The following is a 23,305-nucleotide window of genomic DNA, read 5'->3' as shown; positions in this document are numbered from 1 at the left end:
GAAGGAAGATGGGGTGTGTGTGTGTGTGTGTGTGTGTGTGTGTGTGTGTGTGTGTGTGTGTGTGTGTGTGGAAAGGTAGATGGCGCACATTGAGGCCGGCCTGTCCAGAGTAAAAAAGTAGTCGAGGTGTAACGGCTGATAGGAATGGGCAAAACCATGAAAGATCCGCCAGAGCCCACCTCCCCCGCCTTGTCATACGTGAAAATCAAACTTGACCCGGATGCGCGGCGAGCTGGGGCCTTCGCTGTCGACCGGGGAGAGTGTCAGTTGAGCGTTCCGAATCTCGCCGCGGCTGTCAACCACTCGAACCCCGCATTTCTGCACAGCAAAGCAGAGCCGGCGGATGGAGTCTTGGAGTATGGCAACGTCGTCATAATTGAGCACACTGGTAATGAACTGGATATCACCGAGCACGAGGCGTGTCTTTGCCTCCATCGAGACAATGTGACCGTCTGTGCCCATGAGCAAAGTCCAGTCCTGGCCCGTTGTCGTCGGATTGCTTGCGGTATTGAAGCTGAACTGGTGATTCGAATTGAGCAGGGAGTATGAACGCAGAAAGTCTTGCTGTTGTTGTAGTTCTTGTTGTTGTTGCTGTTGCAGTTGCTGCTGCTGTTGCTGTTGCAGTTGCTGCTGCTGCTGCTGCTGCTGCTGCGGCTCCAACATCATCGGTGTGAACTGCGAAAGCGGCGGGCACAGAGCCCGCGCCCTCCGCAAGCGGCTGAGAATCTCCACTCCCAGGAAGGAGGATGAGTTCAATCAGCACGAGGCGTAGCCTTGTGGTGCCGAACGCACTCATGTTTTGCACACTCTGCGCGTGACAGTTTGTGCGAAGATACTCGAACGTGTTCGATGCCGGATCGTAACGTTGGATGCGAGCCGAAATGACGTGCGTCAGGTGATGTGTTTCGGGCAGCAACGATGCACTCAGCATGCGCTCCACACCGGGGGCGTCCATCGGGTGGACAATCGACAGGAAGGACTTGTGCAAGAAGCGAGCCTCCGCTTGGACCAAGTGCGTTGTTTGGACGACAGACTTGTCCAGCAGCCCGACGCACGAGCTCGACAGTCGCAGAATGTGAAACGTCTCATTCAAAACCAACCCGATGCAGGTGTTGAGCACTCGCTGAATGGACTGGAAGGCGTTTCCGTGCTCGGATGGCGGTGGAACGGGCGGCCGTACTTGAGGCAGAGCGCTGTTGGGTGACGGCACCAGCATGGCAAAATGAGCAGAAACGTCGGGGTCGACCCGAAAGCCCGAGTCGAACGAACCGAGCGAAGACCCTGTGCCTACGTGCCCGGTTGCCATGAAGTCCAGGTAGGAATTCCCGGAGTTGGTCATGTTTTGTGGAAGAAACAAGGAGGAGCTAGCGCCTGCCCCGGACGCCGCGCTAGTCGCAGCAGCAGCAATGCTGTTGCTGTTGTGGTTGCTCTTGTTGTTGTTGCTGTGGCTGCTGTGGCTGTTGTTGTTGTTGTTGCTGTGGCTGCTGTTGTTGTTGTTGTGGCTGCTGCTGATGTTGTTGTTGTTGTTGTTGTTGTGGCTGCTGTTATTGTTGTGCTTGTCCCTATCGACACTGGTTCGCAGGCCGTCGGCCGCAGGCTCGACTTTGGTGTGAGCTTCATTGGAAGTGGCGGCGTCCGAATCGGCTGCTTGCTGCTTGGTGCGCTTTCGGCCGAGTTTCCAGCCTCGCTTCCGGTACACGGCCGGAACGCATTCGGAGACTCGTCCTCGCAAGACACACCGGCTGCACGGGACGTTGCGATCGCACCCAACGTGACTGCGTTGGCAAGGCATGCACGCTGGAGGTTGGGCGTCTGTGAAACGTCCCATCACCGGGCCGTCGTGAGCGTCTGCCCTCGGGTCTTCCTCCTCGCCCGAATCGTCATCCTGCAAATTATGTGGATGTGGTGGCTGATGCTGGGCCGAGTGTTGATGTGGTCGATGCTGCGGATTGGAAGACGAGTGCTGTTGATGTTGCTGTTGATGTTGTTGATGTTGTTGTTGTTGTTGTTGTTGTTGTTGTTGATGTTGTTGTTGATGATGATGATGCTCCTGCTGCTGCTGCTGCTGCTGCTGCTGCTGCCGCCGTAAAGCTTGAGAAAACTCACTCGGCTCATGAGTCATATTCGCCGCACTATCAACGCCGCCGTCAGGATTGGAAAAGCGTCCGAATTTAGATGGAGGCTCAGTGCCATCCTCCTTGGTAGTACCGGGGCGAGAAAAGGAAAGCGCAGTGGACGGGGAGATGCTGTGGTTGTTGCTTGGGGCGCTTGAGGACGTGGTGGCCGTCGAGGCACGCGACACGGACTCTGATGCCGGATTCATCGATCGGCTAATAAATCCGTTTGTAGTCGCGTTAGCATCAAGCGCATCGTTTGCAGAATCCAGCCACGAAGCAACAGACCCTGCACTTGACGGCAAGGTGGAGCGCGATTGGCTTGTAAGGGCCGGTCCAGACGATGGCGTGTCCTCTTTGCGATACTGCGGCTGAGCAACAGACAGCGGATCGACGAGATTCCACTGTTCTGCAAAGTCGAGGAGCCGCTGCGGCTTGCTGGCCGAGTCGTCTGGGAGGCTTGAGAGAGGCAGACGCTGGGGTTGGTGCAGCGTGTGGCGGTCCTGAAGATGACCAGACTGGCTCGGGGCCGGGAACGGTGTAGCACCGCTGAGCTCGACAGAGGTGAGAGCCTGGGAAGGGACGGAGGCGTGGGGCAGTGGTTGATTGCCTTGTGCGCTTTGATCCATCCGCAACGCGTCAGAACGATAGCAACCGAGGGGTTGTCCGAGAAAAGCGGTGGTGGTGTGGTTCACGTCGCTCGCGGCTGGATAGGTTGTTGCAAAAAAAAAAAAAAGGTCGTGACCCTGATCCGTGGAAATTGGCAGTGTGGATTTGCTGTGTGGTGTGTCAGAACGCAAGCAAGACGCAGAGTCAGATCACTTCAGAAGGAGCGCGGGAAAACCAAAAAAAAAAAAAAAAAAAGGTTTGAGGTGGAGATAAAAAGGTGCTCTTGGTCTTTGCGTGTGTGCCGCGGGGACCTCGAGCACCTTATTTTTCGTTTTGGCTGAGGTCGTTGGGGTTTTATATTTTTTGCCAAAGAAAAAGGAGGACAAGACCAACGACGTATGAAAGATCTGCAAGCAGAACGAAAAATTAGACGTTTTGACAGGTTTTGTTGTTTTTCTTGTTTGAAATCCAGAAACGTCAACCCTCCACCACCAAGAAAAGCCCCTATCAGCCCTCAAGTGATTGTCATGGAGTTTTGCTGGGGGTGGCGACAAACACAGAGAAAATACAATGTATGGAGAAAAAAAAATGGAAACCAGAAAAAAAAAACGGTTAACGTCCTCCGAGGGATTGCGTTTTGCATTCTGACTGGAATGATGTCGTTGAGGGATATGACGCAGGTAACCCGTCGTCGTTGTCGTCCGTTCCAAACCCCCTTGTCGTTCCCCCTCCAATCGGGACAATGCGGTCGTTGAGTCGCTCACGTTGGTGGTGAGCCCCGGCGTTCCACTGCAACGCGTCACAAGCAGGTCGTTTTGGTTCGCACAAAAAAAAAAAAAAAAAAACCGGCGAAAATCCAATCGATGGCATCGATTTAAAAAAAAAAAAAAAAAAAGCCAGCAAAAAGCAAGGAGAAAACGCAAGTGCGTGACAACGAAAATGCGAATGCGACAAATACAGGTGAGGAAACGACGACTGAGCTGGCCCAAAACGACGCAGGAGCAGCCGCACTGGCTGGGCACGGCACGAAGTGGGGGAGCGAGCAGTTGGAAGGAAAAAAACAAAGAAACGTTAAAAAAAAAAACGGCAAAGTCATGACTCCAGGAAGAGTGCCGTCGGTCACGCGCGCGCGACGCGAGGAGTCGTGGGTGAGCGAGTCGGTAGGAGAGCAGAGCAAGTGTGTGTCGGCGATCGCGGGCGGATGAGGAGAGCGAGAGAGAGCGCGGAAGGGAGAGCCACCAAACATGCGGGAAAAATCAAGCAGAAAAACAAGAAAAAAATCGAGCAGGAGCAGAGCGTTGCACACGACCGTGCTGCAGCACTGCGCGCGAGAGACGCAGGCCAGGTGCCGAGTAGAGGAAGAAGGTGACGTGTCGGGGACAGCAGCCGGACGCCGTTGCAGCGACTGCGCCTGCGACCCTGACGAACGTGACCGAAGCGACCAACGGCCCGCAAAAAAAAAAAAAAAAAAAAAAAAAAAAAAAAATGCAGACGACTTTTGAAACTCACGCGACTCTAATGCGGCAAAAAAATCAAAAACACAACGGGTTTGGGTGAAGGGCACCTGGCTTCTGGCCGACGCCGCAAAGGGACGAGAGGAACGACAGAGTGGTGGTGGAGAGCGGGGAAACGGAGAGATCGAAAGTAGGACAACGTGGCAGCGTCGTCAGGCAACAAAACGAACAGAGAATTACGCACCGAAAAAAAAAAAAAAAAAAAAGCAAAAAAAAAAAATCAAAAAAAAAATAATTAAACGACTGCTTTTTGAGTCCACGCCGAAAAAAAAAAAAAAAATTGATCACAAATGTCATGCGAATCTGAAACCCGAGTGACGGATCGCAGGGTGTGAAGTCATCGAGAGGACGTTGCAATATTCAGCAACAGCGTCTCGCCAGCAGAGCGCGACGAGAGAAACCATTGTTGGCCCAAAAGTCAAACGAACAAGTTGCCAAAGAAGCATGGATACAGAAAAAAGAAAAACCAAAAACGAGGGAAAAACAAAGGAACAAAGTCCGAACACTTCCACACTGGCGCAAATACGGAAGCGACCAGTGCGCGGCGGTGCAGATGGGTTTGGGAGTGAGTAGGGATGGAAATGGAGGGTCTGCAAGCACGCTCACTCCGAGTTGAGTGCGAGAAGCGAAGGAGTGGGGGCCGGGCGAGAAAAAAGCCCGAATAACACCCGAATACGGCCCTGTCGTTTCCGCATCGTGCTCCCCAACGCTCCTGCGCTCGATCTGCGCAGCCCCACGCACCACCGAGCGATTACCCATCACCACTGCATGCGTCCTCAAAGAAAAATCCGGGCGCGCAGGGCTCACATCAGGGTATTATTAACCCAAAACCAAAAATCCAAAAAAAAAAAAACGGTTTCGCCGTTATTGCAGAGTTCTCTGCTGCTGATATCGTGTTGGATGGCGCGGTCGCTCCGCAAGTCTCCGTGCTAAAAAAAAACGTGCTTCTTTATATGTACATGGAGATGACCGAATTCTCTCTGAGCACTCAAAAACAGGTGGCGCGGAGGGAAAGTAGCAATGCGTGATACTTTTTTTGAACACGAAATCCCGTTAGTACGTCCGGCAGCCTCGTGCGGGGGAAAGCCGACTGCCCACCTCCGCCAACTCCCAATGCAGCATACGAGGTGCTTTGAATATTACACGAGTCGCGGACTGCTTCTTTGCAAAGAGAGCTTTCGCATGGCTAACCGCAGGATTTTGTTGAGTTTTGCTTTTTTTTTCTCGATGCAAAAGCATGGCGCGCACTCACTTTCCTGCAACACCCCCACCGAGTCAAGGCACACAAGAGCATTGAGATGCACCCCCTAGCTCCTTCCCGCTCAGATCTGCTCGTCATCTTGATCGTTGCAACCCCATCACAAACACCTGCCAAAAGCAATAAAAGTGCAAAACGGAAAACATTTGGAAAGGTTCGTTTCGCTCCTTGGTCCCAGCCACGCGCGTCGCTGCTGTCACCAACACCAGATACCACAAGCCCAGTCCCGGGTCATGTTGCTGCGCAGTGTGTGGTAGTATTAACCCAACCGGCAGCGCCTTCTCCACAGCTGCACTTCATCACAAGATACAAGTCGACCACAAACGTTGAAAACCAACTCTCGCGTTCAGCCGGGCATTGCCACAGCGGAGTCCGCGTCCGTCGCTCTACATCTAGCTGCACTGTCTGTCGTGGGGTCTATGTGTTGCAAGCATGGGATTGTTGCGGATTGCGCTGCCTGCCCCGCAAAGCTGTCTAATGCCCGAACGCTCCTCGAATCGCCCCGAAATCAAACATTGTGAAAACTGTATACCTCCCGTTGAAGCGGCCGTCAATAGAATGAAGAATGGCGCTGACGCAGCGGTGTTCTGTCATGGCTTCCTCGAGAGGGCAATGGCGACGTCCAATTTTGTCGTTGCTGTGCGACGTGCTCGTTTGAGTGATTTGACAACACGGCAAAAGCACTTTGTTTGAACTTTTTCTCTCCGCGCCGACCTGGGGGTTTTTTTTCGGGATCGCTGGATTTTTGTGCTTCGGGCTGTCTTTCTGCTGAACCTTTGGCAAGAGTAATCCTCCGTCTTCAAATGCAACCAAGTTGAAAACGCACGTCCACAACCGTATCTGAAATGACGCAAGTCCGAACCACTTGCTTTCAGGCATACGAGGTGCCTCGTTCCTGTGCAATCGGGATGTCGATCGTATCTGCTAGCGTGCTCAATGCCCAAAGTACAGTACTGCACCTGTTGCGAGAGGATACATTCAAAGTAAATCACGAAGAAAAGTGTGGCGCGGTCACAACCTCGAAATCGCCCCTTCGCACCGTTTCGGCACAAGCCTTTTTGAGTTCACTCTTCCTTTTTTCCCCCCTTTCTGACAGTACTTATTTTTTCTTGTCATGTTTGGAACGCAAAAGATCAAACAATCGATCGCGGTGCCGCGTCGATTAACGATTGCCCTTCTGGCGCTCGGCTTTGCAGCAGCCCTGCTCTTCTTGGCCTTGTCTGGAGCAGGTACTGTTGTGAGGGGTTGTTGCTTTTTTGGGGCTTAGAGATCTTGGTTTTCGTTCTATTGCAGTTGGTGGGGTTGGGCGGCGACTGTGAAGAACGTTGGAATATGCCGTTTGCGACATGTGTTTGTCTGTTGGTGGCCAATCTTTTCCCCGATCGCCTTTCCTCTCGCACCCAGCGGCCATTGCTTTCGTCCCGTGCATTCTCTTCTTTTTTCGATTCATCATTGATCAGTAAAAGTCGGCGAAAACCCGACAGGAAGCAGGCAGAATGCGTGGAATCACAATGGACGTGAAGTAGGAAACAAAACAAAACGTTTCACACGGCCACCCGCCAAAAGTAGGAACACGGGAAATCCTGTCATCCATCTGGTTTTTAAGACAATATGCATATCGCACATTGCTCCCAAACGCGATCAAGCTCTTTCATGTCGATGCTCATCAGCAGCTCTGCCTGCCGCACCAGAACATTGGCTCCCAAAAGGCAATCCCAAAAAAAAAAAAAAAGTGTCCCAAAATTCCATTCTCTCACTCGCCCATGACGAATCTGCTTTTGTGTGTGTCTGTGTGCATGTCTGATTTATTTCTGCAGGCACAATCAGCCCTAAGCCACCGTCGGATGAAACGTTGACGGTGCAGTACCAGTGCCAGCAACACAACTGGTGGGCAAAGCGAACCAGCCTGCGAGTCCCGCCGCCGGAACAACAGCCACAACCCACTCCACAGACACTCAAGGATGCGCTCGGAAAATCCATCACGCCCATCAAGCCGGCGTGGGTGCGCGTCGATGTGCGCGGCACGGATACGCACGTGCCACCCGCACCAGTTGTCAACGCATCCGTTGCCCGAGCGCCTCTTGGTGCGTTTGTACCGCGTGATGCCCTCCTTCAGACCACTGGGCTGCAGTGCCTTGTGCTCCAAGACCACCAGTCGCTTGCCGAGCAGTTCCATGGATTTTGGGACGGACCGATGGGCCAGTCGTTGCCACCGCTCTATCTCAGCGCCATCTCGACCGTCTTCCGCCAGCACCCCGACTCGACCTTCCTTGTGCACTCCAACACACTGCCGCTCGACCAGTTTGACTCGCTCCGCGCAATGGGCTTTAACATTGCCGTCGTCCGATTCGATGCAGAACGCGCGCTGACCTACGGCAAGCTCCCCGGCCTGCGGTGGCTGCGGGAGGACCGCGTCCGCCATGCAGAGCACCGCAACATTCGCACACATACATCGGACTTGATGCGAACCATCTTCATGTACCAATGCGGTGGCATCTACCTCGATCTCGACTCGGTCCTGCTGCGCCCGCTGCACTTCCTCAACCGCGCCATCACAATGGAGCCGATGCGGCCCGACCACCTCCGTGTGCAGTACATTAAAATGAGCGCACCCACCTCCATGCTGTCCTGCAATGAGGGTGTTGTTGTTCGGCCAGAGCCAGTCGGGCAGGACGGCTCGATGACTCTTTCGCCCTACATTCTTCACGGCGACTTTGCCCTTGTGCCCGGAGTGCTGGCATTCGGCCCGCGCGACAACTTTATCTACATGATGATGCAAGTCTTTGACGAAGCCTACGATCCCAGTTGCTTTAGCTGCGTTGGTCCGATGGCGGCCAACAAGGCGTACATGGCTTCGACTCCGGCCGAGAAGATTCGTCTGCAGCTCTACCCCGCCGACGTCATGTTCGGTCCCAACTGGAGCGGGGTGCTGGACAAGAACGAGGAGTTCTGGGTCACCACTACCGAGGAGCGCGCTCGCATCTTGATCAACGACGCCGCCGCACGCGGATTCACGCAGCACTTGTACGGCTCGGGCCAGGGTGCGCCAAAGTTCGACCGAAACAGCTACATCCACAGGCTGCTTCTTACCTTCCAGTTGCTTCCGTTGCCAGACGTGTGGAGCCCCGAGCAGCCACAGCAGCAGCAGCCGCCTGCAGTCTTGAGCTCTGAAGTTGTCGATCCGAATGAGCTTGATTCATGAACGCTCTCACTTGTCATTGTTTGCATGCAACTTCATTTCAGTTTTATTCCATGTATCATATCTTTGTCGTGTGTATGTGTTGTGCTTTGTGTGTTGTTTCCTGGAGTTGCACGACACTGTACAGTAGAATCATCATTCTTGTTCTGTGTCGCGCTTTGCATCATGCGTTTGATCCATATTGGCTGTCCGAGAGTGTGATTTGTGATCCAAGTCGTGATGTTTGCTTTGCTGGTTCCAAACTCGGTTCAGTCTCACTTTTGTTTCAAGTGCCCGTTTTTCAATCTCATCCAGTCTTTCAAAATGGCTTCAACCGACTTGCTCCGCGTGGTCGTTCAGCTCCAATACGGTGAGAAGACGCAGTCGTGACTCTACACTTTAGAGTGCTACATGTGACTGCCCATGCAGTGCGACGCGCGCAGAGCAGCGAAACTCGCTCAAAACGCGCCAAAAATCAAAACCAGCGCAGTCAGCGCGCCTCTTCAGTGCACCCCTCCCCCCGCTCAAACTCATGACCATTCAACATAAAATAGCTTACTTTATCACATTGCGGTGTCGGACCGAGTCAGCGGTGGCTCGTTCGAATTGGCGTTGATCTTGGTGGTTTTTGGCAACTTTTCGCGGGTTTTTTTTTTTCTTGTTTCCTCATTCGAGATTTCCATTTTCTGGCTGCAGGCTGCTCGCTCGCATTGAATGTCTCTCGATTGTCCCTGTCAACTCACATTGTTGCACTGCTGCATGTAGAAAATGACGCCATCCATCGCGAGATCGCCGAAGAGCGCTCGCTGCATGCAGGTACTTGAACGTTTAATACAGTAGCATTGCACTCTCACTCGACGCTTCGTTGTCGTGCAAACACCGATGATACTGTCGACTTGACTCTGATAATCTTGCAATACTGTACAGCAAACGAGGAAGTGCTGGCGACCAAAATCGAAAAGATTGCCGCTTGCACCAGTCGCATTGACAAGTGTGTCATTGCCAACAGCGAGCTTGGCACGATGATTGAAAAGTCGCAGGCCAGCATCGAGTTGTAATGATTAGCGCAAGTGTTGCAACCACCACAAGGGGGGGAGAGGAATGAAGAACTCTAACGTTTTCATCACATTTGCTGCATAGGGCTGGTGCGGAAGTCAAGCACTTGCAGATGCAACTGGTGCATCTCCAGACTTTGCAGGCAAGCTCGACGGCTGCCACACGTGAAGAATGGTAGGAAAACGAGCATCAAAGTCTTTGATGTCCAATCCTCCACGTTAAACACAAAATTACACAACTCCTGAAATGAACAGTCGCAACCACGATTCGATGCTCCTTGAACTGCGCGAGCGCAGAACCAAGCAAGATTCGGGCATGCTGGTCTTGCACCCGCAGAGCAAGGAGTTGGCCGCTTTCGAGGCAGAGTGGCTCAAGCGCAAGTCTCTGAGTGAGTGGTGTGCCATCGTTTCTCTTGGAATCTGCCGTTGGCTCTTTTCTCACCCCCCCCCCGCTCCCTGCGTGTGAACAGTTGCGGAACATCATACCACCGACGCCGAAGTAGGTATGAACCCCACTCTCACTCGCAGTTGGTTGCTCGAGAACATTTTGACTCATCCAACTGTATTCTGTCTGTTGATGTTTGGACAAGAATGGAACAAGACGCGCATGGTCATCATCAAAATGTACCAACATCTCCTTCCAGGCTGCTCGAAGCTTTGCTTGCTTCAACTCACACTCGTTCTGCCTGAAACTTGGCTTTGCTTCAGAGCGCAACAAATGGTCAAGCGGCGTGACATCCACGGCCTTCATATCGCCGCTGCAGCTGCCAAGTCCAGCGATCCCCTGGTCAGTTCGGCTGAAGAGGAGGCGGAAACTACTTCTACAACGCGAGAGATCGAGCAAATGCCCGCGTGCGAGCTGGCGCAGAGCATGGATCACCTTCCAGCCACAAACACAGTCGCCGATGGCTCCGGCGATGCTCCGTTGACTCTGAGCATGTTGTCGATCGACAACTCCAAGGACCAGTCTGGAGTGTACATGGCTCTGGACGTGCCAGCGAATTGCACCACCGAATCTGCGGATTGCGCGCTCGAGCGTTTCTCGCCTACCGCCATGGACGACACTGTGGCGTCGCTTTGTCAGTGCGCCGAAGAAGAACAGCCAGTCTACATGAGCTCTTCCGTGTCTGATGAAGCTGCCAATCCGATTGGCACGGATCATGCCACAGAGTTGGAACCCATCTCTGAAGCTACAGTCACTCGCTCTGAAGAGATGGCTGAGCTTGCTCCAGAGATGGCTGAGCTTGCTCCAGAGATGGCTGAGCTTGCGCCAGAGAACATGGAGCAAGTCCCCAGCGCGGAAGTCGCTCCGGTTGTGGAAGTCCTTTCCACGACAGACCCCGCTCCTGCTCCTGGTGGAATGCCTCGTGCCGAAACCATCCCGAATGAAGCGACGCCAACGATGCCGACGGCGTCGCACCAGCTTGCAGCTTCTGAGCAATCTACATTCGCTGAGGCCCTCGACTTGCTCAAGTCACCACCTGCTGTTCGCCCGATCCGCGCGTGGAGCATGTTTGGAGGCAGTGGCGGCGCTTCAGCCATGTCCATCAGCGAGAGCGCCGACATGCCTGCATTCGGCGTGTTTTCGTCGGCTCGCAGCACCAGCGTCAAGCCCTCCGGCGCAACATCCGGCTTTTCCATGTTCCAATCAAGCCTGCCAACCCTCGGATTTCAGTTGCCGCTGCCCCAGCCTCTGGGGCTTCTGCCTCCATCTCAGCAGGATGCCTCACGTGAGTCTGCTCAGCCGATCCCATCCAAGCGGCTGTTTTGATGCTGTACATTCTTGCAAAACCAACGCGATCCACATTGGTGATCTTTGATAGTTGCTAGTGCTCGTCCTTGCATCACTCTTGCATCTTCTTGAAACAATACCACGACAAACAACAATTTACTGAAAAGCGATCATCGACTTAACGACGTGAAAACAAGTACGCGGCAACCAGGCCAAGTACGAGCACAATGCCCACGAGGTACTGATGCAAACGAATGGAGCCGAGTGTAGAGTGCATGTGATGATCAATGTAGCTGTCAATCACTTTGGTACGAAGCTCTTGCTTCCAAGCGGCACTTGTCGGGTTGAGCTTCAGCTGGGCCTCAGCTTGCTTGTGAACAGCATTGCGGAAGGTGGACGCAAACCAGAACGAGTGCGACTCGAATGCACTGCGTACGACTTCCATTGGACCGAGAATGAGCTTGGCGAATTGATCCACATTCTTGCGCAACAGAGCTTGTTTCATGTCTACGATTCGAGCCTAATCAGAGTCCCCCCGTGATGCAGTTAGATGATACATGGTGGTGATGTTCGACTCAAGCGCTGCTGCGCACGATTCACCATCCTGCAAAAACGAAAAAAAAAACCATTACCTGAACGGCCTTGAGCTGAACGGCATAGTCACTGCGATCTCGATACAGCGACAACTCGGCCTCGTAGTTTTTCAACACAGCATCGGCGTGCAGCTTGACCATGTGCTCTACTTCCTCTTCCGCTGCGGGCAGCGAGATTGTCTGCAGCTTCGAGGACAGGTTGCCTTCAGTGGTCATACGCGCGGCATGGTACTTGAGCTCGAGCTTGGACGAGTTGGCCTCGTCGAACGCCCGGGCTGCCACCTTGATTTGTTGGAGAAGGATGTTGTAAAATTCCTCGCGCAAGCTCTGGTCGGCATCCAAGCTGCGTGGCCCAAACTCTTGCTCGGCCACTTTGATGCATTCTTGCTCGAGGGCATGGAGCTCGCCGAGAGTAAACGGACGCTGGTCAGCGGACGCGCATGCTCCGGTATTCCCAGTAGCCGACTGGACGCAGACTCGGGACTTGGCCTCGGCTTGGGTCTTGTGGACCTGCTCCATGGCGATTTTGATGGCATTCGTCAGGGTCTTGCGATGCTCTTCCGTGTTGCGCAAGTGCCTCGCTTCGATAATGCTTGAAAGGGTGTGCTACAAGGTGAAACCAAAGGAGGCGATTCAATCGGAGTCATTCCACAAGCACACAATCGTTAAAAACAAAAAAATAAAAAAAAAAAAAAAAAAAAAAAAAAAGAGACAACAAAAAACAGACCGAGCGCGATTCTTACTGCAAGAGACTCCCGGTACTTGGTAAAGGTCTCCTCGTCCTTGAGATATCCAAGCTGCAAGTCGTAAATCTTAAAGCACGTGTTGCGAACATGGGTGGCGAGCTCGTTCAGGGCCTGCGGCTGGACGGGCAGCTCTTGGGCGTGGAACATTTCTTCGGCGAGCTGCGAAAGCACGTCTGTACCAATCTTGCACGAGCGGTCCATGCGCTGGTTGTTTTGGTCTTCTTGATTGCGAAGTTCGTTGGCGAGTGAGCTGCGCATCTCTTGGGCAGCGTCGCTGGAGCCGACGAGCTGATGATGGAGCTCCATGCTGTGCACAGAGACGTCGCTGTGCAGGTGCTTCAAGTACGAAGTGGGCACGGCAAACGGCAGCGGGTCGAGTTGATTCTGTGCCTTCTGGGCCAAAGACACTGCGCCGAGGTTGCTTTCGCGAAGGCTCCGGGTGAGGGACTGCAGGCCCGTCTTGATTGTCATGGCTGTGGTCGACGGGTTTGAAGAGGCATCAACGGCGCTGCTGGTGGAGGCTTCGATTTGTCGCACAGTCTCGGGGTCGAGGCGGCGAAGGTAGGTCGACATTTCTCGACGGTAGAACGCGGTGCACTCTGAGCGGGCAATCTTGCGCTGCTGATCCAAGAACATGTGCCAGATCGAGGGAATGCGCACCATCGAACCGTGGTTGGCTGCAAACACGAGCACGCGTGCGAGCGCGCCGAGTTGGATGCCGCCAATCTGCTTCCCTTTGTGCGTTTTTGGAATGACTTTTGTGCGCAGGTCAGCCCAGAGCGCGTCGCGGTCTTGGCGATAGTCTTCGGTCAAGTCGTTTTCCGAGACCATCGAGAGGTCAATCAGACGCTCGCGCGTGGCCGCTGGCAAAAAGAGCGTGTGGCAGGCGAGCGATGGGAACACGTCGGCCAGTGACGCCTCTGCCGATGATTCTGCCTTGCGGTCCTTGTTTGCTGCGGCGGCGTCAGCGCCAGCGCCAGCAGCGTGTGTGGCTGAGGCGGGTTGGAGCTGCTTTCGGGACTTGGACGCATTGACCAAGCGGTGGAGCCATTCGGTGGGCGTCTCGTTGTTGACGAGCTGCTGAGCAAAGTCCTCGACCACCCAAGTCAGCGGAGGGAACTTGACGAGCTCCGGGTCGAACTATCACCAGCCACACAACAAACAATAAATGAGAGAGAGTGAGGAGAGAGGGAGACACAAAGTACGAGTTTTGCTTGCTCCTCAAAGAGAGCCCCGTCTCGCGTTCCCCGCATACCTCAATCACATCCTCTTCTTGCTCGTGTTGGTGCTGCTGAGCGGCTGCCGTTGAGGCCTCTGGGGCACCAGCGGGATCGAGCTGTGCCTTGAGGGCAAAGAGCTGGGTGCGACGCGCGAGGAGCTCGACATAGTCGATGGCGCTTTGGTCGATAATCTTGACATTGTTGAAGAGAAGGTGGGAGCTCATCAACGTGGCCACGGCGAAAATCTTGCTGTCGTACACGGGGTTGGCGTCGACGCCAGCAAAGCCTTCCGTGTCGACAAACAAGACGGTCATTTCCTTCTGACCCGGACGCAGCGAGAGGGATCGGAATCCCGAAATCCAGATGCCCATTGTCTCGGGATTGGTCGTGGGTCCGACCTTGAAACCCGACGCCGGGTCTTGTTGGTGGAGGGAATCGCTGAACTCGGCTGCGCAGTCGCTGGAGCTGTCTCCCGCCTCTTGGGCTGCCTTCTGTTGGAGCTGATTGAGCAAGAACGATTTACCTGCGGCAGAGTTTCATCCAAAGCGATGATGTTTAGTTCTTGTCGTCTCAGACGCTCTGCTCGTTCGACATTCACCCTAATCCCCGGCAATCTAAAAAGCGCGTCATCTCACCAGAATGGAACGGGCCAACAGTGCTGATGACTGCGATGGGTCCAGTGAGGCTTCGGAGCTGCTCGATCGTGTCCTCGACAATCTCGAGCTTGGAGTGCGTTGCGTCGGGTCGAACAAGCTGCATTGGGCGCGAGATGCTCGTCCAGATGCACCGCGCCGAGTCGCTGGTCGCGCCCGCTCCTGATGATGATGCTGCCATGTCCGCAGCAGTGGCTGAAGCAGCAGCAGCAGCGGTGGCCGCGATCAGCGTCGCAAGCAGCTGCACGAGCAGAGCACGCAGGCCTCCACCACGCTGCTGCTCCCTCCTGAGCTTGCCCGTCCTCGTCGTCGTTGTCGCCATTGAAGCGTTCTCAACACCAAAATGACAGACAACAACAAAGAGAAAGATCACAAATTGAGTGGGAGTTTCGAAACTCAGAAAAGTAGAAAAAAAAACAAAAACAAAAAAAAGCTGGACTGAATTGCTAAGAAACTGATTGATTTATCCAAATATCACACAATATCACATCATCAATCTAGTATCATTGCTTGTTCAGAGTCAGTCTTCATCTTTTGGACTTGGGATTCATTCATTCATCGCAATCATAATGGCTGGCACAATGGGCGCTTCGGCTGCAGTGCTGCGACTGCTCTCAGACTACAAGCACGTCCAAGCGGATCCACCAGAGGTATCCACCCTTCTCCCCTGTTTGTGCTTGTCGATACCCCCAAGACGACCAAATTCATCCCAATCCATTGGACTCTGAGATTGATCTCTGAGTTTTTGAGCTGACTGACTTTTTGTTCTTGTTGCAATTGGCTGTGCGCTGTGTTAGGGCTGCTCTGCCGCGCCGGTCAGCGAAGACAACCTCTTCCAATGGAACGCCGCAGTCTCAGGAGTGAGTCTTACAAGACCTGTGGCTTGGCCTTGGCTTGAGTGCTGTTGAGCATTGGAGTGGCCGAGGGCTGAAGCAAGGAACGTCATCGCTTTCCATTGGGGAAACGACGTCCCCTCTCCTTGCCTCTGTTTGGACTGCCCTATGGCTTGGGGAGGGGGTGACTGACGTTGTTGGACTGCAAATCTCACCCCTCTGAATCGCTCTTTCCCCTCCCGCAGCCGGAAGGAACGCCGTGGGAAGGCGGCATCTACAACATGCACCTTGCATTCAGCGACAACTACCCGACCAAGCCACCCAAGATCCGGTTTGTGAGCGAAATGGTAACGTTACATTCCTTGGTGACAAGCGAAGGAAGCGCAGGGGGCAGAGGGGTTGGAGCTCATTGAACGCTGCTTTGATCTTGGTTTTTGACTGTTTTGTTCGTCTCCGTGTAATGTGATGCTGGCAGTTCCACCCCAATATCTATTCGGATGGCTCGGTATGTCAAGCCAGATTCCCCCCTTAGTGATGAGTTTGTTGATCAACGGAACAAACACTCACTGGGCTTTTGTTTTTTTCTTCTTCTTTTTGTTTTTTCGTTTTGGCTGCCAGATTTGCCTCGACATTATCCAAGACAAGTGGTCGCCAATCTACACCATCTCGTCCATTCTGACATCGATTCAGGTGAGAGTGACGCGCGAACTGGACTTTGGCAGGATGCTTGCACGCGCTGTTGTTTTGACTTGTGTTCCCGGCCTTTCAATTCTACTACAGTCGCTGTTGGCAGACCCAAATATCAACTCGCCTGCCAACCCCGATGCAGCAAGTCTGTACAGCAAGGATATCAAGGCCTACAAGCGACGTGTCCGTCAATGTGCCGAGCGTTCCATCAACTGATGGAGTGTTTCGTCAAGGTTTTTTGTTCTTCCGTCTACTTTTGCAAGCACATTGTGCGCCCGTTCCCTGTAGAGGGGAGGGGTTATTGATATGCCACTATGGTTTCCTGCTTTTTCTTACGGCTACAGTATGGCACCCGAAATAAACAAAATCTACTATATTGCTATGAAAAACAAAACATTGCCACATCAAACAATGGACACACCCAAAAAGGGGGGGGGGGCGCCGCTTTTGGGCCGCAATCAATGGCACGACATGACAGACAAGCCGTGCGCACGAGCAAGACGAACGCCGCCAGCAACCAAGGCACCAGCCACCAACAGCGTCGCGCCCCAGCTAAACCAAGTGGAACCCGACCGAGCGCCATCGCTGTCAATGCGCGTTTCGCTCCGCAGCTGACGCAGGTCGTAGGCGTTGTTGACGCGAGCTCCGGCAATGGCGGACAGGGCTGTGCGCGAGCGCTCCACGCCGGCCAATGCGCCAACCACCTCGTCCGCGGCACGGAGACCAGCACGCACTGCGCCATCCATAAAGCCTTGCAGCTCGTGGGCCGTCTCTGTGCCAGCCCAGTGAATGCGGCCGCACGGCTCACGAAGAGTGGCACCGGCCGACCAGAGCGAGCCCGTCGACCAAAGTCCAGCAGGACAGCCGATCGCGAAAGGATCTGAGCCCCACTCCTTTTCAATAACGCCGTGCAGCTCAGTGTCAACACGCGAGCCAAACCAGCGACGCAAGCGAGCCACCACGCGGTCGGAGCGCTCTTGTGCAGTCAGCAACGACCATTGGCGAGCCAGATCGCCACCTGCAAAGACGACGAGCGCGGGCTGCAGGGTCCCATCCGAACGCGGCAGCGAGTCGTCAAAGCACACACAGAGCGAATCAGACAAGGCCTCGCCGGAAAGCCCGTCGTTGAGCCAAAACCGAGTCTGGAAGAAGGCGATGAATTTGGTCTGCGAGCCAATAAAGCTCCGCTGCATGAGCCACTGGCGTGTTTGCGGCAATGGAGGCTCAAACAGCATGCGATTCGCCACGGCGGGCGGCGTGGCAACAATGACGCGACGCGCGCGGACTTGGCGCGCCTGCTGCGCCTTGCCGGCGCCGCGTTGCTGGACATAACGCACCACGATCGAGCCGTTCGCGACATCTTGCTCAATGCCCACCACTCGCGAGGAGGTCTGCACGCGTCCGCGAGAACCAAAGTCCGAGCTGACTTTGGCCATCAGCGCTTCCGAGATTTGCTGCGTGCCGCCAACGACCGTCCATTGCTGAAGGCCGTGCTCAATCTTGAGCAGCGTGTCGATGCCGCCGGCACAGCGAGCATACCACAGAAAGTTGAGGAGGGTGATTTCACTCGGCTCGGTGCCAAACACGACCTGCGTGAGCATGCGCAACATGCGACGCGTCGACTCGAGGTAGGTGATGCGCTCGACCACGGACGCGACCGTCTCGCTGTCCCAGCGCTTTGCATTGGGGCAGTTGAGCGGGTTGTCCAGGGGCACCTGCGCAACCATGCGATCCAGGCGCCACAGGGCGAGTTGTGCGTCCAGCAGCCCAAAGAGCCCAACGCCGACGGGAATGTCAGCCGAGTACGTCGATCGCACTCCGCTGAGATCGAGCACCTTGCGACCAGCATGGTACTGCTCGTGCTTCTTGAGTCCCAGCAGGTCGACCAGATGGCAGATGGCCCTCTGCGTCGGCCCAATCCACTGGCCGCCCAGGTCAATGTACAGGCCGAGCTCGGATTGCTTGGCGGCAGCGGCAAACGACGGCACCGTGGTCCGCGCCGCAGCAAGATCGCGCATCAAGGGACTTGGGTTGGGAATGTTTGCGGCTGCAGGGCCATCGCCGACGTGTGTCCACGACGAGACGACTGTCGAAGCGCCAGTAGCGGTAGCGGTTGAGGAGTGATCGGTTGAGGAAGCAGCAGCAGATTCAGCGAAGGGAGGCAGGACGGCAGTGAATGTGCGGCCGCCGACGCGCGAGTTGGCCTCAAGCACGAGCACGGACGCTGGGGCTGCGATTGGGACGATCGTTGAGCCCGAAGCAGAAGAAGCAGAAGCAGAAGCAGAAGCAGAGGGCGAGATTGACGAGGTTGACGAGGTTGACGATCCGGCAGCATCCGACGCCGAGCTCGGTGCAGAGGATGACGGAGCAGCACCACCACTCAGAGTGGACGCAGGCGCAGCGGCGGCGGCGGCGGCGAGTGTCGCGGTGGCGTTGGCAGAGGGCGAATCGGGCGTCGCAGTGAGGCTCAGTACGTGCCACGCAGCAGTGAGACCGCTGATGCCGCCGCCGACCACCACGACGTCGACGACCTCGGTGTCCGCAGCAGCAGCAGCAGCAGCAGCAGCGTCGGCGTTCGCGATGGCGGTTGAGTGCGATTCCATGAAAAAGATGATCAGCGGAGAAAAGATAAGAAGTGAAGTCAATCAAATTAGGAAGATAAAAGTCACGAGTCTGAGAGCAGATCAAATCAGGAAATGTTGATTTAGCGGATCAAATTAGGAAATGTTGATTTAGCGGATCAAATTAGGAAATGTTGATTGGTGGGCCAAAAATGGGAACAACTTGCTGAGAAATGGAGGAAAAAGACAGCGAGCTCGAAAAACATTTCAATATATCGAATAAAAAATACAAGAACAAACGTTCGTACACATCATGCAAAACAAAACACAACAACAAGGAATCGCGCAGCACACGTCTAGTTGGTCTTGATGAGCTGCTGGAAACACTCATACAACTTGCAGGCCTTGCCAAGCGTGAGGCCAAGCGGCGCCTGCGTAAAATACCCGACCTGGAGCATGGACAAGACCTCGCCGGATATCTCCTCTTGCAAAAAACGGGTGGCAACATCGGCGTGCCCGCATCGCTCGAGGTACTCGGCCACCTCCCGCGAAGACCACTGACGAAAATCCAGCGAATTACCATGGCGGCTGCCGTCGTCCTCGGACGAAGAAGACCAGCTGCTGCGGGGCGAGAGCTTGGAGGCAGTCGTGTGGTCGTCGCCAGATACTGAGGAAGCACAAGATGACGCCGAGTCGCTGCCGGCTCTGATGTTGCTGTTGCTGTTGCCGTTGCTGTTGCTGTTGTTGTTGTCGCCATGATTGTCATGATGCAGGTCGTCCTGATCGCTGCCGCTGGCACCAGACTCGTCACTGTCACTACTGGATCGCTTGCTACGAGAGTGCGCGGGCGCAAGTCCAAGATCAACCTGGTGGAGCGCGAGCGCTTCGAGCAGCATGGACGCCTTGCGACGGCGGTCTCGCTTCTCCTGGAAGCTAAAACGAGCAGCGCGCTTGGAAATGCGTGCGTTGGCAGCATCCAAGGCAGCATCCAAGGAGGTAAGGCTGAGCGGTTGCGAACCAGTCGCTTCGCAAACACGGTGCTGAGCTGTGTGTTGTTCGGTCGGGTTTCCTGCAGCTGCTGCTGAGGCTGCTGAGGCTGCTGAACTGGGCCAAACTGGGCCAGCATGGTGGAGTCCAGGCCTGCGCCCTGCTGCTGTAAAACAAGGGCTGCAAGCGCCATTGCCTCTTCGACGACGGCGACTTGACCGGGCTGCGCAAACGGCTGCAGGTGCACGCCGAGTTCTGCGGGCAGGGTCTGCAGGAAGGCTGCCATCTCTGCGTGGGCTTTGGCGAGCACCGTGAGTCGCTCCTCGAGGACCTTGACGTACTCTCGCTTCTTATCCCGCGACTTGCGCGCCGAGATGGCGTTTCGCTCGCGGCGGATTTGGATGTTGGCAGAAGGCGCCGGCACCCCACCCGACGACAATCCAGCGGTGGCAGCAGTGTTTTGAAGCGAACTGGCAGCGAGCGCCGATTCTGGCACTGCATTTGTGGGTGGCTTGGCAAGCGGTGCAGCAGCAGCAGCGTTGCGGTGCCAATCGGCAGCACTTGTTGCACTCTGTGCATACTGAGCAGAAGTATCCGCAGCGACCACTCCAATCGGCTTTTGCGAATACACGGTGGGCATCAATGACGAAGACGCAGAGGGTGCAGCTTGAGGTTGGATGATGGCTCGATTTCCATTAGCTGACGACGATGACGAAACTGTAGAGCCAAAATACAAAAAAAAATCAGCCATTGAGAACCATGTGCAGAACAACTCGGTTTTCATCGTCATCATTATTATCATCGTTGTCGTTTTGTTCCCATTCATGGAATAAGAGACGTATAGTGGATGTCGAAGAAGAGAAGCAGTGAAAGAAGAGAACACGAAAAGCCAAAGGAAGGCCAAAAGCAAAGCAAAAAAAAAACGTCAAAAATCGAAAAAGACGTCATCGCATTGTCATCACGTCATGCAATACAAAACTCTCTCTCTCGCTTTCCCCGATTTCACCACTGCAATGGCACGAGACCAAAGACACTGAGACTCGTGTCAAAGGGCGGAGAAACTGATGTGAATCACAATAGCGCAAATCAAAGCACGGGTGAGCGGCGTTTGGAGGTTGGGTTTACCGGCAGCGGCCGCGGCAGCGAGGATTTCGACGCTGTTGCGCATGGCGGCGTGACTGTGACTGGAAGAAGGTGCAGACGTGGGCAGTGACGACGACGACGAGGATTGCTTGGGCATCGGCGCAAGTGGGTGCGATTGGAAGCCCCCTGCAGGAGACGGTGTTGTATGCATGGGCACAGGCGATGGGTGGTACGCGGAGGTGGCTGAAGTGGGAGGAAGAGCGAACGGTGAGGCGCCAATCGAAGTCATTGCGACGAGCATTGGAGGGGGGAATAATGGCAAAATGGAGAGTGACCCCGCATCCAAATAAATTTGAGAAAGGAAAAAAGCAAAAGAGAGAGCAGCAATGGGGAATGAGCAGAATAACATGGGAGCTTGTGTTCTAAATCCATGCGGATGAGATTCAGTGCCAAACGCTTGAACTGCATTGTTTCACGGAATTACAACTCCAACCTTGTTACAGCATCCTCTTTTCTGCATTTGGATGGGTTGTTCTTTACTTTGGTCAGTCCTACAAAAACAACCTTTCAACCAACCTTCGTTGCTTGTTTCACTTCAGTGTTTCGGTACTGCCCAAAAGCGCTGTTTGTTTCGCTTCCCCATCCTCCCCCTGAACCCGCTCCTGCACCCTGCGTATTCATGCTGCTTTGATCTCCATTTTACTCGAGTATGACCTTGCATTCAGCTGTTGGAGACGGACGGGCTGAGCCAGACGCCAAACCGTTGCAACCGCCCAAAAAGCAAAAAAAAAAAAAAAAAAAAAGTCGTTCTCGCATCTCCCTTCAAGCATCGCCTCGCTCACAATCGCCTCGCCCGCTCCCTCCTCCCCCGTCCACTAATACACCCTCCACTCAACTGGTATAGTCCTAGCGTTCCGCGGCTGTTGCGTTTCGACCTCCAGCTTTTCGTATTCCCTCTCAACGGTTTTCCCATTCAAAATCTGGCAACTGTTTACGGATCGGTTTCATGTTTTCGCGGTTTTTTTGTTTGATGGTTTCTCCTTCTGACTGCTTTTGCGCCCTCTCGCTTCTCTCTCGCTTCTCGATTCTCGTCCTGCGTTCCGACATGAGATGTGTGAATCACGGATTTGCTGAACGAAAAAAATCAAACCCTCGCCAAATGGCAACCACGCGACCGATCGCGTTGAGAAGCAACGGTTTTACGGCCCAAAAAACAAAAACCTACAATTTTGAAACCACTTTGCGCGCGCGCACTCCCACTCGATCACCCGTATCCTCAACCGGTACATATTGCCGCCGAATCTACAACAATCTATTCTTCTAAACCTATCATTCCAGTGCTGGATGAATGAAAGGAGAGGCTGGAAAATCCGAGCTTGAAACAACGCTTTGAAACCGTTTGACAAGTCTCGGATTTTTGTTTCAACCTGTTTCACCAACCGTCGTGCTCACTCGTGAATGTCTGCTCTGCTTTGACAGACCCTTTTGTCTCGCGTTATATTACTTTTATAGCAGTTCCAAGTAATAGGTCACCATGTCTGTCGACGTTAGCCACAGTATCTCCATTGAAACAAACAAGGAAAACTTTGAATTGAGCGAAAACGTTGCCTCGAAATTTTCGTCCTTCTCTTCTTCAATGCAAGTCAGCAACGCCGCGACGTCAAGAGCACCGTTTGCGCAAACGTCTGCCAACCGCTTCAATGTTAACATGGACCACTCGACGCAATCCAAGCTCCGATTCGGATGCTTTGCCTTTTCCAAGCCAACCACGATCGAATCCGCCTGCAACAGCAACATCCGTCAAGAAGAAAACCAAGAAAACGGTTCCTCGTCGTCCAGCACACCAGTTGCTCCGCGATCAGTCGATCAGTCACCCGTCGTGGCCTCTAGTGTCGAATTCCAATCACCGGTTCTGCCAAGATTGCAAAAATCCGGCGCGAGCAGCGATGTGCAAGGATCGATTTCCGACAACCAAGTGACGGAGCGTCTCGCCATGCTCTCGCCCCGGCAACAACAGCAGCGATCGGTGGAGCGATTGCAACTACGTCTGCAAATGTCTGCGTCTGCCCGTCAACGCGGATCTGACTCGCTTTCTCGCTCGATCGTGTTTGCCGACTTGAAGCGAAGGCACTCGCTGGCCCGGCTCGAGTTTGCCCCTGCATCACCCGTCCAAACACAAGCAACTGGTGCCGTTCAATCGACTTTGTCAAGTACAGCATCGCCGTCAGCAGCGGCGTCGGCATCGTGCCCAGCAACCCCTACCGTGCTGTCCACTTCGCGGCACGGCCCATTGACCGTCAGCGTAGTAGCAAAAGGCACTCTTCAACGTGCTCGGCAAGCCTCGTGTGTAGCAGTCCCGTCTTCATCGTGGTGCTACGAGTTTTCTTAACAGCAAAGAAGGGGTGTAGGTTGTTGTACTTGGGAATGTGTTATGTGTGGTACTTGTTCTGTTCAATGTTTTGTTGGTGTTGCTGTTGTTGTT

At 54.2% G+C, this 23,305-nt stretch overlaps 8 protein-coding genes across 8 annotated transcripts; 4 read left to right on the top strand and 4 right to left on the bottom strand.

The window, feature by feature from the left end:
- Positions 1-44: 44 nt before the first annotated feature.
- CAOG_03422 (hypothetical protein) lies at positions 45-2,743 on the bottom strand (the record flags this gene model as incomplete). Its single annotated transcript, XM_004364204.2, has 2 exons — positions 45-718; positions 837-2,743. 2 exons carry the CDS (start codon positions 2,741-2,743, stop codon positions 193-195), a joined length of 2,433 nt encoding a protein of 810 aa, XP_004364261.2. The 3' UTR covers positions 45-192.
- Positions 2,744-6,569: 3,826 nt separating this feature from the next.
- Positions 6,570-8,849, top strand: CAOG_03421 (hypothetical protein). Its single transcript, XM_004364203.2, has 2 exons — positions 6,570-6,724; positions 7,313-8,849. The coding sequence occupies exons 1-2, from the start codon at positions 6,610-6,612 to the stop codon at positions 8,695-8,697; spliced, it is 1,500 nt and encodes a 499-aa protein (XP_004364260.1). The 5' UTR covers positions 6,570-6,609; the 3' UTR covers positions 8,698-8,849.
- Positions 8,850-8,965: 116 nt separating this feature from the next.
- Positions 8,966-11,499, top strand: CAOG_03420 (hypothetical protein; the record flags this gene model as incomplete). The annotated part of the gene is made up of 7 exons (XM_004364202.2): positions 8,966-9,043; positions 9,439-9,489; positions 9,601-9,727; positions 9,814-9,903; positions 9,984-10,117; positions 10,199-10,231; positions 10,493-11,499. The coding sequence occupies exons 1-7, from the start codon at positions 8,998-9,000 to the stop codon at positions 11,497-11,499; spliced, it is 1,488 nt and encodes a 495-aa protein (XP_004364259.2). The 5' UTR covers positions 8,966-8,997.
- Positions 11,500-11,564: 65 nt separating this feature from the next.
- On the bottom strand, positions 11,565-15,099 carry CAOG_03419 (hypothetical protein). Its single transcript, XM_004364201.2, has 5 exons — positions 14,655-15,099; positions 14,055-14,542; positions 12,797-13,939; positions 12,093-12,659; positions 11,565-11,980 (listed from the first exon to the last, which is right to left on the bottom strand). Exons 1-5 carry the CDS (start codon positions 14,992-14,994, stop codon positions 11,639-11,641), a joined length of 2,880 nt encoding a protein of 959 aa, XP_004364258.2. The 5' UTR covers positions 14,995-15,099; the 3' UTR covers positions 11,565-11,638.
- A 105-nt stretch (positions 15,100-15,204) lies between these two features.
- CAOG_03418 (ubiquitin-conjugating enzyme family protein) lies at positions 15,205-16,580 on the top strand. The gene is made up of 6 exons (XM_004364200.2): positions 15,205-15,322; positions 15,470-15,532; positions 15,751-15,852; positions 15,981-16,010; positions 16,124-16,195; positions 16,286-16,580. The coding sequence occupies exons 1-6, from the start codon at positions 15,242-15,244 to the stop codon at positions 16,406-16,408; spliced, it is 471 nt and encodes a 156-aa protein (XP_004364257.1). The 5' UTR covers positions 15,205-15,241; the 3' UTR covers positions 16,409-16,580.
- Positions 16,561-18,808, bottom strand: CAOG_03417 (hypothetical protein). The gene has a single exon (XM_004364199.2). The coding sequence runs from the start codon at positions 18,793-18,795 to the stop codon at positions 16,651-16,653; it is 2,145 nt and encodes a 714-aa protein (XP_004364256.1). The 5' UTR covers positions 18,796-18,808; the 3' UTR covers positions 16,561-16,650.
- Positions 18,809-19,109: 301 nt separating this feature from the next.
- On the bottom strand, positions 19,110-21,112 carry CAOG_03416 (hypothetical protein; the record flags this gene model as incomplete). The annotated part of the gene is made up of 3 exons (XM_004364198.2): positions 19,110-19,755; positions 19,788-20,457; positions 20,866-21,112. 3 exons carry the CDS (start codon positions 21,110-21,112, stop codon positions 19,110-19,112), a joined length of 1,563 nt encoding a protein of 520 aa, XP_004364255.2.
- Positions 21,113-21,382: 270 nt separating this feature from the next.
- On the top strand, positions 21,383-23,296 carry CAOG_03415 (hypothetical protein). The gene is made up of 2 exons (XM_004364197.2): positions 21,383-21,429; positions 22,303-23,296. The coding sequence occupies exon 2, from the start codon at positions 22,358-22,360 to the stop codon at positions 23,210-23,212; it is 855 nt and encodes a 284-aa protein (XP_004364254.1). The 5' UTR covers positions 21,383-21,429; positions 22,303-22,357; the 3' UTR covers positions 23,213-23,296.
- Positions 23,297-23,305: the final 9 nt, after the last annotated feature.

This window comes from Capsaspora owczarzaki, assembly GCF_000151315.2.
Source record: "Capsaspora owczarzaki ATCC 30864 unplaced genomic scaffold supercont2.4, whole genome shotgun sequence".
NCBI lineage: Eukaryota > Filasterea > Ministeriida > Capsasporidae > Capsaspora > Capsaspora owczarzaki.
Note: the sequence above shows the minus strand (reverse complement) of the source record. Positions and strands in the feature narration are given on the sequence as shown.